Source organism: Phaseolus vulgaris, chromosome 8, assembly GCF_000499845.2.
Source record: "Phaseolus vulgaris cultivar G19833 chromosome 8, P. vulgaris v2.0, whole genome shotgun sequence".
NCBI classification, from domain to species: domain Eukaryota; kingdom Viridiplantae; phylum Streptophyta; class Magnoliopsida; order Fabales; family Fabaceae; genus Phaseolus; species Phaseolus vulgaris.
Genome location: NC_023752.2, coordinates 38,700,340 through 38,715,175, shown reverse-complemented (window position 1 = coordinate 38,715,175; position 14,836 = coordinate 38,700,340). Strand labels below are relative to the sequence as shown.

At 36.7% G+C, this 14,836-nt stretch overlaps 1 protein-coding gene across 1 annotated transcript; it reads right to left on the bottom strand.

The window, feature by feature from the left end:
- Positions 1-5,901: 5,901 nt before the first annotated feature.
- On the bottom strand, positions 5,902-10,454 carry LOC137826688 (pollen receptor-like kinase 5). Its single transcript, XM_068632759.1, has 3 exons — positions 9,708-10,454; positions 7,596-8,222; positions 5,902-6,931 (listed from the first exon to the last, which is right to left on the bottom strand). The coding sequence occupies exons 1-3, from the start codon at positions 10,348-10,350 to the stop codon at positions 6,267-6,269; spliced, it is 1,935 nt and encodes a 644-aa protein (XP_068488860.1). The 5' UTR covers positions 10,351-10,454; the 3' UTR covers positions 5,902-6,266.
- Between the last annotated feature and the right edge of the window lie 4,382 nt (positions 10,455-14,836).

Here is a 14,836-nt window from a genome sequence, read left to right as displayed (position 1 = left end):
TTTCTGGAATTAAACTAAAGATAGTTTTCCTTTTGGTTGAACAAATTTCTAATTGATTGATTCTTCATAGTCTTTCACTCTACCTTCAATACTTGCGAAAATCTTTCAAAAAGAATTGACCCCTCTCTTGTTTAAGGCCTATAATTCTAACAGAGGATGCTATTAAGAAAGGATAAATCTTTTAAAAAGTTTTTAAAATTAATTCAGCCCCTTCTTGATTTAGCATAGCTTCTCATTCTTTTCTAACAGTGTGCATGGTTGAGACATCATTTTAGACCATTCGATATAATAATATTTTAATTTGATAGTCAAATATTTTTACCGGTTACTTGTTGGTTTTGTTGTAATATAATTATCACAATATAGTCTAATACTAAATAGAAACAAAAAATTGTCTTGCTCCTTCCCTTTTCCAAGTTATTGCAGAACAATGGTTATGGCTATTACGTATACCATCATCGACATTGACTTGTCGTGCCTCAATCTAATCTCCCTCAGTTGAACCTCACCCTCTTTCATGCCATCATAATAATGTTGGCAAATGTCTGAGAATTTAAGCCAACTAGTAATATGTGTACCAATGAGACTTTCTAAAATGATTTTTTGGTTAATTCATGAAAAGGAATATATATTAAAACTATTGTAGGAAATGAATGTTTGCCTGCTGATTTGTATGAATAGAAAGGACTACCTTATCTTTAACCTGAGATCAGTAATGGTATTCAAACCATTAAATGCTAGGTAGTGCAACTAATATGATAATTTTAATAATTTATTAATTTTATAATCATATCCATTTGACGACTTACCAAAGTAATCAATAAGTAGACATTATTTAAAATAAATAACAGTCTCATGTTTTCATACACTATAAAAACAACTAAGGACACATTTAACAAACTTTGGAATTTAGCAATGGTATTATATTAAATGGTAGGTTAATGTTTGTATGCCAAATAACCTTTTAGGTTGATTGAAATATATGAAAGGATAGGTTATTGAGAATTTAATGAAAGGATTTTAATTGAAATAAAGTGCAATTTAATAAAAATGATATTAGTGGTGATAAATATGCATCTCTATCTACTTCCTAGCTTAGCTGCTCTATATATGTTTTATATTATCTTTGTTAAAAGAAATTAATGTTTTCTAATAAAATCCAAAACGACTTCACCAATCCAAATGCATTGTAAGTGTACTTTCACATTTCTTTGAATGCACTACTATTCTATTTATTCTAATAACTGTTTTAATTTTCTTATCCGTGCTTTTCATTTCATATTAAATATTAAATCTGATAAAAATGTATAATTTTATGTTGAACACTTCTGTACTAGCTAGGTTGACGACCGAGAGATCAAGAGGTCTAAAAGCCGTTAACATATTAAATAAATGAAGTTAAAAATTATAAAGAAATAATAAAACAGTTAACACTGTATTAAGATCTAATGAATAAATCCAAAACATTTATAATACATTTCTGGAAAGTGTAAAAAGTAAATGTCCAATAAAGTTAATGAAAGTCTAATAATGAGCACTATAAACAAGTGATTTGATTAGAACTTAATCAGACTGATACTGACTTTATCATCGGAGCATCTTGCCGGTATATCCACCTAACTGAGAGTGAGCCCAAGTCTAGTAACTGAGAGTAGGACCAAGCCCATCAAGCCGAAAGATAGCCCAAGTCAACCAACCTAGTAACCGGAAGCTCAAAGTTGTCATCAAGATATCGAAGGGTCGTAAGGAGGAGAAGAAGAGTTATTTACTTCAAAGACCTTGTAAGAACAACTTTATTTTCTTACCTTGAGGTAATTTTAGTTTTCAAATATTATTGTTTTCATTTGAATTTGAATTTGAATTTGGATTGTTTGTTTAATTTTAATTTTCAAATATTATTGTCAGTTGGATTTGGATTGGTTGTATTAACTTTAATTTTAAAATATTGTTGTTGTTATTTGAATTTGGATTTTAAAACTTAATTAAAATAAATGTATTTAGATTTTTTAACTGAATTGAAAATATTTACTGCATTATACATTTTGATTATATAGAAAGATTTATGATTACATTTAAAGATATATAATGAATTTTGATTTTTGAATTCAATTTCAAATATATTGAACTTAATTGCATTTTTATTTTGATAATAGCAGGATTAATTAATTTGGATCTTTGAACTTGTACCGCCCTGGTAGTCTGAAGTGATGACGTGGCATCGAGCTATTATATAGGCGTGTTAAACGGGACACCTGGCTGGCAGAAGGGAAGGAAGTCGGGGGGCTCGTGTAGTCGCCAGTTATTAAGTTGGCATGCTCCGATCTCCAGCATACCTAAACCGGCGGTCACCGGGTTGAAGATGAAGTCGCCAGATCTGAACCTAGGCGACCAAGTGATTAGAGATCACCGAAACAAGGACATCGCCGAAGATGAAGGCAGATAGTCACTTCCCAGCTGGCCAGAGGATGAGGTCAGGGGACAGCTTACCTGGACATACACGATGAGATCATGAAGGCGGCCGGCGAGACCACAGGGAAGGTGTGTACGAAGGCACCCGAACTCGCCACCCAGAAGAGATCACGCTCCAAGGCGACGATGCACTAAGTTGTGTCATGCGTAAGTAACTTAGCCAAAACCCTGAATAGTAAGAAGTGGCGCCCGAGTCAAGGATGCTCCAGATGATGGCACGTGTACAGCTGGATGCGAGCCACGTGTCCAGATGTGTAACTGCCAGGAGAGAGAAAGTGCCCAGGTATATAAGAGTTTCCAACGAACTTTGAGGTACGCACGCGTTTAGATTACTTCTTTACAACTGCGAGAGCGAGAGCACGCTGAGAGAGAACATGTCACGGTTCCTTAGAGTTCTTGAGTTTTCTTAAGTAATTGGTGGTTCGGTCGCTGACTTGGGCATCGGAGCGTGATCGGCCGCAGCGGCGCCGTTTCGTCTTTTGCAGGTTCTTGAGGTGGATCGCGGTGAAGGACGGAGGCTAACACGGCGCAGAAGTCGATCCAAGCTTGACGAGGCAGAGCTCCAGCGTTTCGGTCAACAGGCAGGATCAGAACTAAATTGAAAATAATACTGCATTATGTTGCTTAGACCCGGTTTTCTAAATTTATAATCTCAGTTGAAAATAAATACTGCTTTTATATTGCTTATACTAGGTTTTCTAAATTTATAATCAGGTTTTCATAATCTTTTAATTTTTTTTAAACCATCTAACTATTGGCCAAGCTCAAGTGGGCCTCAATTACTAATTTTTTTCTAGCCATCTTAGTGTGGGCCAAACCCACTCAAACGAATAAGGCAATTGCTTGCTGCACCCAACACTTTTGAACCCAACACAATTTCAAAATTTTGAATATACCCTTTATTCTAGAAATGAAAATCCAAAATTGAAAATAATGCATTCCAGAAAAGTAGATCCGGAAAAGATTATTGTGTTCCAGGTATAAAAATCAAGAAATAAAAAATAAAAATCCCATTTTGGATAAAAAAATATGGAATTGAAAATAATACATTACGAAAAAATTGATTCGGAAGAAATTATTGTGTTATGGAAAAAGGGGTTCGGAATATAATTTTATATGTACCCCATTTTTTTAAGGTTATTTTTTTCTTTTCTCCTGTAATTTGATGCAGTGATATAGTCATATGGTGTAGGAAGCAATTGCCAACAAATAACTGTTTTTAACTTTTTGTAGCATGGGCTAAGCCTACATTTTTCTTCCAGCACCTCCACATTCTTTAAAATACAAAAATTATCCTTGATAAGTTTGAGTAATTCCAGAATAGAGATTTCGTAAGTAAAGGTATTTTCAGAATAAAGGTTCTGTTTTCAGAATAGGAAATCTGGATGCCAAAAAATCATTCCAAAAATATCGTTTTCAGAATTTTTATTTTATTTTTCAGAATGGTAAATCCAAAATTCATAAAATGTATTCCATAAAGTATGTTTAAAAAATATTCAAAAAATAATAAAATTTAGATTTCATTTTTAAAAGAAGTAAAATTATCTTATTTAAAAAAATGGGGTGTAGAAAGAAACACCTTTTTTTTAACGTCCATTTAACCCATTTAAAGTAATAATTTCATTTTTCCTTTTTAAGTAGGGTGGGCTGAGCTCACGCAAAGCTATTTTTCTTTCAGTTAAACATCTCACAAACCATTTCATATCGATTAATATATTCGGCTTCTTCTTCTTGCACCTCTACGTTTTTCTTCTTGCACTCCAACAATTTTTTAAATTTCAAAACTGGTCTTGATATTTTATTTGAAAAAGGACACCGTGGTAATCGGAAATCAGGATCTGGGAATGTGCTACGGATTCATTAATCCAGAACTGAATCATTTCTTTTTCCGGATGAGGGAGTGTTTTAGAAGCAAAATTTGCATAAATTATTGATTTCTGGATTGCTGAATCCAGAATCCTAATTCTGTTACGAATTGGTGGATCCAGAATGCTTTTTTTTTTAATTATGGATTTCTGAATTCGGAATGCATAATTTTATTACGAATTGGTGGATCTGAAATTTTACTGAAAGTGTTAATCCAAAAAATTTCCAAATTTTATAATCCAGAATGCAAAAAGTAAATACAGTTCAAGTACATTTTAGGGTTTTTAAAAAATAATACGGACAATTTGGTCTTTGCAAAACATGTGGGGTGTAGGAAGAAAAATGTAGAGGTGCAGAAAGAAATTGCAAATATATTTTTTTGCCAGTTTAGTGTGGGCTTAACCCACGCAAACTTTTTCATTTTTGTTTTTCCAATAATATTAGGGTTGTTTCTTCCTGTACCCTAACAAATTTTATCTTGCATCCCATACTTTTTAAAAAAACTATTTTACCGCTCTCTTTCCAGAATATTTTTAAAACATATTTTCCAGAATATATTTTATTAATTCTGGATTTATCAATCCGAAAATAAAAAAAGTGTTTAAAAAAAATATTTTGGAATGATTTTTTGTCTTTTGGATTTTTTTATTCTAGAAACACCTTTTTTATGGAATCTCTATTCTGAAAATATATTTTTGTTTACAAAACCCTTATTTCAGAATCACCTAAAATTGTGAAAGGATATTTTCAGTATTTTAAAAATAATGTAGGAGTGTAGGAAGAAAAATATAGAGATATAGGAAGAAACTCTTTTAAGTTAACATCTCCTAAATCCATTCTAAAAATTAATAGTTAAATATTTTTTTTTCGTTTTTGCATTTGTCAAGCCAACACTATTAGCATCTCTTCCTTGAGCCGACGGTAAATTTTGCTTCTAGTCTCTTAGTGCGAATTTTTTTATATACTCTAATGTACTATTTTTTTATTTTTATTTTTTCTGATAACAGCATCAAACTCCTCGTAATACTCAAACGATTGACTTTTTGTTTTTGTCATAATTTCATTAATTTTGCTATTGCGCCGTCACACACATCACTAAACCTTTCAGGAACAAAATTCTTGTACTTCACCAAGGAAAAATTAGCACAACCGGTAGTTTTTGCAAGAGCGGAATGCCACTGCAACGCACAACCCTCCATATGAACAATAGCCAACTTGACTCACACATCATCATGTGTATGATTAATAAAAAGAAATTGTCAGATTAATAAAGCCATTGGTTGACATATGATCTTTGTATTGAAGCCGCAAGTTTCCCCAAACGGGCCTCCAATCTAGTTGTCATATGATCTTCTAAATCTTTCACGGTTGTAGCATTGCAAGTTAATTTCGCCATTGAAGAATACTCCCACGAGAATCGTAAGTACAGATAAATGGATATGAATTTTCTTAGTTCTAGTAATTAGAAGTTACTTGAACAACATATACGTAAGGTGATCCTTAGAAGAGAAAATGTTCAAGAGGCTACAACAATCTCATCAAGATACATGGATCAATGAAGGCCTATGGATAAAAACTGTTTGCCATTTTTGTTAACTTCTAACCGAAACTAACAAGTTCTATAACAATAGGAAAATATCTAACTACCTCAGTTCAATAACTAACAGCTCCTACCTAATACAATATCACAAATGAACATAAATCTTATTATTCATGAAATTGGCCTAAAGTCTAAAAACAAATAAAAAAATACGAACAAAATTATAAAGGAAGGAAATATTAGTAGTAATAATAATTATAAAATGTATTTGACATTTTGTGCAAATATATAACCAATGTTAAGGCCTCAATGACCAAAATCAGCATCTCAATACCAACTGTAATGTAACCACAAACTCAACTGCAATGTTGTAAATGTAAGATGAAACTGATCAATTAGTGATAGAGAAAGAGAATTCATCTTCAGTCATAGTCCTTGAATTCAAATCCCCATCACTGGCATAATAAGAAGAATAATCATCCTCACCATCTTTCTCCTTTACCTCCTCAATCTTGGCCACTGCCTCTCTCCAATCCCACCTATTCCCCACACTCCATTTGCAGCAAAACATCCCAATCCTCAACAGCTTCATCATCTCACCCTCCCCATTCCTAGTCCCCAAGATGTCCTTATCAAACACCTCACCAGTCCATTCTTCCCTCACAACTGAATCCACCCATGTTGCCAAGTCAGCATTATTCCCACCCTTCCCAGGTCTCAGATAATTTGCTGGGAATTTCCCTGTCAGCACCTCCAGAATGAGGATCCCCAGACACCACACATCACTTTTCACATTTGGCCTACCAAATTTGCTGATCTCTGGGGCCTTGTAGGCTGCCATGAACTTCTGAGCATGGCTCTTACTCATCACTTCCACAAGGCCATACTCAGTCAAGTGTGGCTCAAATGAATGATCCAGCACCACATTAGAGGACTTGAGATGACCATGAGGTAGGCTTTTCCCAGGGAAGTTTTCACAAAGGTAGGCTAAGCCCCTAGCCACCCCTTTTATGATTTTTAAACGGGTGGACCAAGTTAGAACAGAATCATTTCTGCCTGTATTTCAATACAAAAAAAAAAAAAAATGGTATTCATGGTCAGTTTTCTTTACAATCTAAAGCTGTCCTAAATTTCTATTATGAGTTATGCAAAAACACTTAACCATTACATGCCCATCTCTCAAAGAGAAAAAGTCTCACTACATATGTCATATATGATTCACCACCCTAGTGCATTTAGCATATCTCTAACAAAATGAATTTGGTTTTGGTTGGATGAACTAATTAACTTCTCTAGAAGATAAAATAAATTAAACTACTTTTGTAAGTTACATCTATTTATTATTTTATTAGAAATAAGTATGCCAAAACATCACTAAACCAATTTCAATTTTAATTTTGCGTCCCAAAATCAATATCAATTCTTTATAGTAGACTTCAAATATCATAAAAAAAATACAAAAAAGGGGCCAAACCAAATTTATATGTATTCATTTTACTATTACAACTAATTTTACTTATAATTTTTTGTAAATTAAGATATACAAGTTGTTTTTAGTAAATAAAATCAATTCATTTTGTCTTTTATTTTTTTTCTAAAACAAAAAGTTTGTCTTCTAAATATAACATTAATTTAAATCATTAGAATTAATAAAAAATTGTTTTATTAATTAATTGAGTTAAGAAAATCATAGAAGCAAAATGTATTTTTAAATATATACCATGTAGCTGACTGGCCAAGCTGCCATTTTCAGCGAAGTCATAAACCAAGAACTTATCTTCTTTTCTGTAGTAGAATGCTGCAAGAGGGAGAAGGTTAGGGTGTGTCAAACTTCCAAGCCTTTGCATGTGCTCACTGAACTCCTGTTTCCCAACATTGTTCATGTGCCTAAACCTCTTAACAACCACTGTTGGTCCACCCAAAATCATAGCCTTGTAACTGGACCCGAAACTGCCACTACCAAGAACCACTGCTGAGGCTCTAAGCAGCTCTTGCAAATCAAATCCTCCTTTGTCTTCCCTAACAAAGTTCAATTCGCCATCTCCACCCTTGAAATCAGCTGTCAGATCAACGTTTTCTGATTCCTTGAAGCCTGCACTTTTCTGGGAATTTCTCTGCTTGGCTACTATTCCGGGTTGAAATCTTTTTCTTCTGTGGTTATGAATAAATAGAAGTGAAAGTATTGAAGCAAAAGCAACCACTGCCACTACTATAATGACAGTTATAAGGATTCTGTGTTTCTTTCCCTTTCTTTGAGGTGAATCAGGGTTGGGTTCCATTGATCTAGATTCGTTGCCTCCATAATGATTGCAGTAACTTAGAGGTTTTCCACAAAGGCCTTCGTTGCCTATGTTGCACAAAAACATGTAAATTGAACATATATGTAAGATAACATACAACAATAAGATGAAAGATATATAAGTAGTCTCTCATATTCAGGATAATAGTATCCTCTCTAGTATAACTTTGTTGGAGATGGCAAAATTATAATCTCTGAGTGGAAAAAACCTCACCTTACTAAGAGAACATAATTTCCATAACCATCGTTCTATACCACCTTTTATTTAGAAAATAATTCAAATCTTAGTTTTTTTTTTCTAAGTGTCGATGATCAAATGGGGATATTTGTGTGGGATGATAGGAGAATATACGTCCATGAGTGACAAACAATACAAAATCTTATAATGAAATAGAGTTATACTAATAATTAGAATATAAATATATAAACTATTAGTTTCATTTGATGCAATTATGTATCTATTTCCCGTCTAACAAATGTAATTCGAATTGCAACAATGTATATACATGGTTCTCAACACCAGACAGAATTAAATTGTGTCCAATCGGTAAAACTAAAAAAAAAACAGTTTCAAGAATGATAATTTTAACATTTTTTTTACTAAAATAGTATATAATACACTGGAAATGTTAGTTATTATGTTTTTATTATACATATAAACTTGTGATTATTAATAAATATTGTTGTGCATTATTGAAATTTAAACATGATACAAATATTTTATATCAATTTCTGTATGTATTTTAAATGTTAAGAACTTATAAATTTATGTTTTATTTTATATTTTAATATTATAATATGATATTATATATTTTTAATATTATTTTTTAATATTTTTAATTATTAAAATATTTTTAGCTTGAATCTAGTTTAGTTGGTTGAGTAGGAAGACTAAACTATTATTAATATCCTGAAATGTGTTTAATTGATATGAATAATTTTGCGACCACAATTTAGAGCAATGAGCTACTACTTATAAATAAACCTATAGGAATAATACATGGCCTGGACCCACGAAAAAAAGGAAAAGAATAAATGAGAGTTACTAAATAAAAATATGAATTGCAGTTCAAAGATATTGAGATTATTTAGAATTTAAACTTTGTATTTACTGCGATTTCAGTTGTTTTTAGGTGTTTGCAACAATAATTGTAATCAACACCGAACATCTAAACTATGTATGACGGCTATTTCGGCTCCAATATCAAGATTTTTTAGGTGTTTGTCATCATAATTTTGACCACATTTATTCCACAAATAAAAGACACAACAAAACTGCATATGTAATTTAAAATCTATTCCTTGGTTAATAATGCTAGAGTTTCCAAATGTACTAAATTTTTTTTATCTATGTTGCAAGTGTTCTAGGAATCAAATTAAAAGGTTTTAGTTTCGCAAAGAAGTGAGGTTGAGATAAGATATCAGTAAACATGGATTTTCAAAAGAAATGAAATAAATAAATCTGTAATGAGAAAAAACAAACAATTGAAAACTGTGCCTGTTGGTGAAAAAACAGAAATGCTATTAATTTACCAGCAAATGAACTTGGATACATGTTGCTTAAGCTTTCTGGTATTTGACCCTCCAATTGGTTATAAGACAAATTAAACACTCTGAAATCCTGCTGTTGAAATTCTGGTATGTTTCCTCCAAAACCATTCCGGCGTAAGTCCAAATCCAAGAGTCTTGGCAAGTTAGCAAGTGACTTTGGAATACGACCAGTGAAGCCATTTTCTGCCAAGAATACCCTTTTCAGTTTTCTCATGCCCTCAAAAGCATCATCCGGAATATCACCAGAAAACTTGTTATTGGACAGAAACAATGCTCTTAACCTCACAAGCTTTTTGAACTCAGGCATTGGACCCTCAAATGTATTGTTAATGACACTAAAGCTTACCAATGTTGGCAATTCAAATAAGGTTTCTACATTAATCGTCCCACCCAGTCCCATATGCTCCAGTCTCAAGCCATAAAATGTTTGGTTTGCGCGGCATAACAACCCAGTCCAGTTACATAAACTAGACTCGTTCCCCCAGTTGGTTAAGGCTTTGCCATTTGACAGGGAACCTTTGAACCTCATCAAAATTTGAGCATTTGTGTCTCCCAACGATGGCTCAAAACAAATGGCCAACACAAAGAGCATAACAAGGGTATCATATGGTCTTTTATGATCCATAATTAGTTGATCAAACAAGAACCAAAGAGGGTTATTGGTGAACAGAAAGGAAATAGAGGGAATGAGACAAATAACAAGAGAACTACTCAGAATTTGAGAGAAGTGCGCATATTAAGATTCAATGTCGAAGGGTGGCATTGACAAAGTCCTACATGAAAACAATAATAATTAGGCCGGCCATATACGAGTAATGATTTGGATTTGGACCTTGTTTTCGATGGTTCTTTAGTTTAATAACATGTATTATAGTAATGAGGTTATAAGCTGTTTTTTCTTGTTATTGAGGAACAAGGTGTCTTCTACTGCATTGGCTTTACTTAATTCTTAACAATTTTTTATAACTTGTTTTTGTCTTATACGTGGTTTGTTATACGCTGGTATTATGTATGCATGTTTCCCACATAGATTGATAAGAACTAAGAACTTTCAAAGACAGGATTGGAAAAAAATCCAATTTTTTTAATTTAATCTATAATTGTCTAAATTAATATTATTGATAAATTTAATCTATAATTATCCAAATTTATATTATTGTATATTAATTTTAATTGATTTACTAGTATCAACACAATAATTATTGACATATTTTATTTTTAGTACAATAAAAAAAAGAATAATTTTAATACAAAAACTTTAATGTTATTAGATTTTGTTTGAATTTTGTTAATGATTGAGATAATTGAGCACGCCATTGAATTTTATTGTTAGTGGCAAAATTAATATTAATGTGTAATTAACGTTGAAGTGAGTCTTTTACCTTTTGGTTTGCATTAATAATTGTCATGTTTATTAAAGGTTAATTGCATACTAATATCAATTTTCCTTTTAATACACTTGGTCATTACTAATGGGGTGTTTCTTCCAGCACTCCTACATTCATGTAAGTATCTCTGGTACTTATTAAAAACCCTAACATAGTATATCACAGGAACTCTTTCTTTCTTCCTTCTTTTCTATCATTGTGCATATAGCAAATAGAGTGCAAGGAGTCACTATGCATTGGGTGTTCTTGGTGGTTTCGTGGAGGTGGTCCATTTTCTGGCGACTTGGTGATGGTTAGGTGGTGTCTGTGACAGATCTGAGTTCGGAGAAGAAGGTAATAAGTAATATCTTTTTTGTTTATGGATTGAGTGTTCTGATTTTTTAGCGAATTTGGGATTCTGAAATACATTTTTTAGGATTCAGAATAAGGCATTTCGTAATAAGTAAAAAAATGCATTCCGAATCCACCAATCCATAGTCTATAATTTTAATTTTAAATGATTTAGTAGTTTAAACATAATAATTATTGACTTATTTTGTTTTTAGTACAATAAGAAAAAAAAAAATAGTTCTTATTTGAATTTAGTTCATGACTAAGGTAATTGAGCATGCCTTTCAATTTGATTTTAGTCGTAGAGGTCAAATTAACATTAATGTGTAATTAACTTTAAAGTGAGTCTTTTAGCTTTTGGTTTAACTTTAAAGTGAGTCTTTGACCTTTTGGTTTGTATTAGTAATTGTACCGCCCTGATAGTCGGAAGTGATGACGTGGCATCAAGCTATTATATAGGCGTGTTGGATGGGACACCTGGCTGGCAGAAGGGAAGGAAGTCGGGGGGCTCGTGTAGTCGCCAGTTATTAAGTTGGCGTGCTCCGATCTCCAGCATACCTAAACCGGCGGTCACCAGGTTGAAGATGAAGTCGCCAGATGTGAATCCAGGCGACCAAGTGATTAGAGATCGCCAACAAGGACATCGCCGAAGATGAAGTCAGATAGTCTTTCCCAGCTGGCCAGAGGATGAGCTCGGGAGATAGCTCACATGAGCATACACGGTGAAGCAAGAAGAGTAGATCATGAAGGCGGCCGGCGAGACCACAGGGAAGGTGTGTACGAAGACACCCGAACTCGCCACCCAGAAGAGATCACGCTCCAAGGCAACTATGCACTGAGTTATGTCATGCACAAGTAACTTAGCCAAAACCTTGAAGAGTAAGAAGCGGCACCCAAGTCAAGGATGCTCCAGATGATGGCACGTGTACAGCTGGATGCAGGCCACGTGTCCAGATGCGTAACTGCCAAGAGAGAGAAAGTGCCCAGGTATATAAGAGTTTCCAACGAACTTTGAGGTACGCATACGTTTAGATTACTTCTTTACAACTGCGAGAACGAGAGTACGCTGAGAGAGAACTTTGCACGGTTCCTTAGAGTTCTTGAGTTTTTCTCTTAGTATTGGTGGTTCAGTCGCTGACTTGGGCGTCGGAGCGTGATCGGCCGCAGCGGCGCCGTTCTGGCTTTTGCAGGTTCTTGAGGTGAATCGCGGTGAAGGACGGAGGCTAACACGGCGCAGAAGTCGATCCAGGTTTGACGAGGCAAGGCTCCAGCGTTTTAGTCAACAGGCAGGATCATCAGGCGCCCACCGTGGGGCCGTGTAAAACCTGTTCCCATCCACAGCGTGAGTTCTTGGAGGTTTCTGCGGTTTCTGTTTGGTTGTGTGCTGGTGCAACCATTTTCCACCGTTCGTTTGAGTTTTTGTTCGGTGAGGTGAGGTTTTTTGCTGCTTACGCGAGTTTTAATCGGTGAGATCTGAGTTTCGCTGCTCGTTTGGATTTTCGTGGAAGAAGCGGTGGTTTGTGGTGGAGTTGCGAGTTTCTGTGAAGGTTTGCTGTGTTCTTGAAGTTCTTCGAAGTTTTGCGAAGCTCTGACCGATTGATCGCTGAATCAATCGTCGCTGAAGGAGGTGTTGTTCATTGCTCTTTGTGATCTGTCAAGTGTTCATGAGAAAGATGAGAAGCAACCGTTCAAGTCCAGTTGCGCCCGTTGCTGCTGAAGGCGCCATGACTATGGCGCAGATGGTGGAAATCATGCGTTCGCTGCAGGCGAATGTGGAAGCCTCGCGCATAGAGCAGGCAAGAATGCACGAGGACCTGGTCGCCTCTCAGGCCAGGAATGAAGAGCTTAGCAGAGTCACTGAGGAACTGCGCCAAGCTCTTCAGGAGCAACGAGGGCGCCCAGCCGCTGAAGAGGTCGCGCCGTCAACGCCGCCTCGCGTTTTTCCCATGCCTTTCGCTCAGGCTACTACAGACACGCCTATCCCTGCGAGTGTGGTACCTGTGAAGGCTGTTTTTACCGGCGTGGAGGATCCTGAGGCACATCTCACCACGTTCCATACGCAGATGATGTTGTCAGGAGGATCAGATGCTGTGTATTGTAAGATGTTCGTGAGCACACTCCAGGGGACGGCGCTGGAATGGTTTGTGAGCCTGCCTACAGGTCACATAACCAACTTCCAACAGTTTTCGAAGATCTTCGTGGAGCAGTACATAGTGAACAAGGCGCCGCCCAGAGTGTCTTATGATCTGTTCGACATAAGGCAGTATCAGGGAGAGTCCCTCAGGGACTACTTGAATCGTTTTGGGGCGCAGATGGTCCACTCGCCGGCCAAGGACGAAGAGATGCTGGTCTACGCATTCAAGAAGGGCGTGCTGCCGGGACCATTCTGCGAGGCTTTGATCAGGGCTCACCCTGCCACATTTGCTGAGGTTAGGCGACTTGCGGTGGCCCACATCGCCGATGAAAGTGAGGTCGCCGAGAAGAGGGGAAGCGTGGCCCCCGCTAGGCCACGCGCCCAGACCAGGATCCAGCCGCAGAGGGTGCTGGAGACAGCGGTGGCCAAGAGGGATCAGAGGACTCGCCATCCTTATGTTCCAAGGAAGAACAAGGGCAGGGGCCCAGGGCGCCCTCAACCGGCACGTCGGGAGTACAATCGCCCGCCGAAGCATAAGTTTGTCATGGGATTGGCGGACCTGATCGCCATTCCCAATATATCAGCTAGGCTGAAGGTGCCCGAGAAAGTGGGCGACAAGGTGTTGGGACCAAAGCCAGACGCCTGGTGCGAGTTCCACCAGGGCTTTGGCCACACCGTGGACTCATGCTTGGCTTTAGGATACCAGCTCGACGATCTGGTCAAGAGCGGGTTCCTAAATGACTACTTGCTGGACAGAAGGACGGGGGGTGCGTCGAGCTCCCAGCCAGCAGGTTGTGAGGCCCAGCAGCACGAGATGCCCACCCACGGAGAGATCCACACCATTGCAGGAGGTTTCTCGGGTGGTGGATGCACCGCGTCACAGAGGAAGAGGTATGCGAGGTCTGTGATGACGGTGGACATGTTCAAAGACCACTCGCCGGATGTGGACATTACGTTCACAAAGCAAGATCTTCGGGACGTTGTGCCTCACGACAACGACCCTATAGTCATCTCACTGATTACGGCGGGAAGGAAGGTCCACAGGGTTCTGGTGGACCAAGGAAGCTCGGCAGACGTAATGTTCTGGCCGACCTTCACACAGTTGCAGTTGCCCCTTGACCAGCTGAGGCCCTATGGAGGGTGTTTGTATGGCTTCGCTGGCGATCAGGTGGAGGTCAGGGGGTATATAGAGTTGAGAACTACTTTCACGGATGAGGCGGGCTCGAGAACGGAGAAAATCAAATACCTTGTCGTGAACG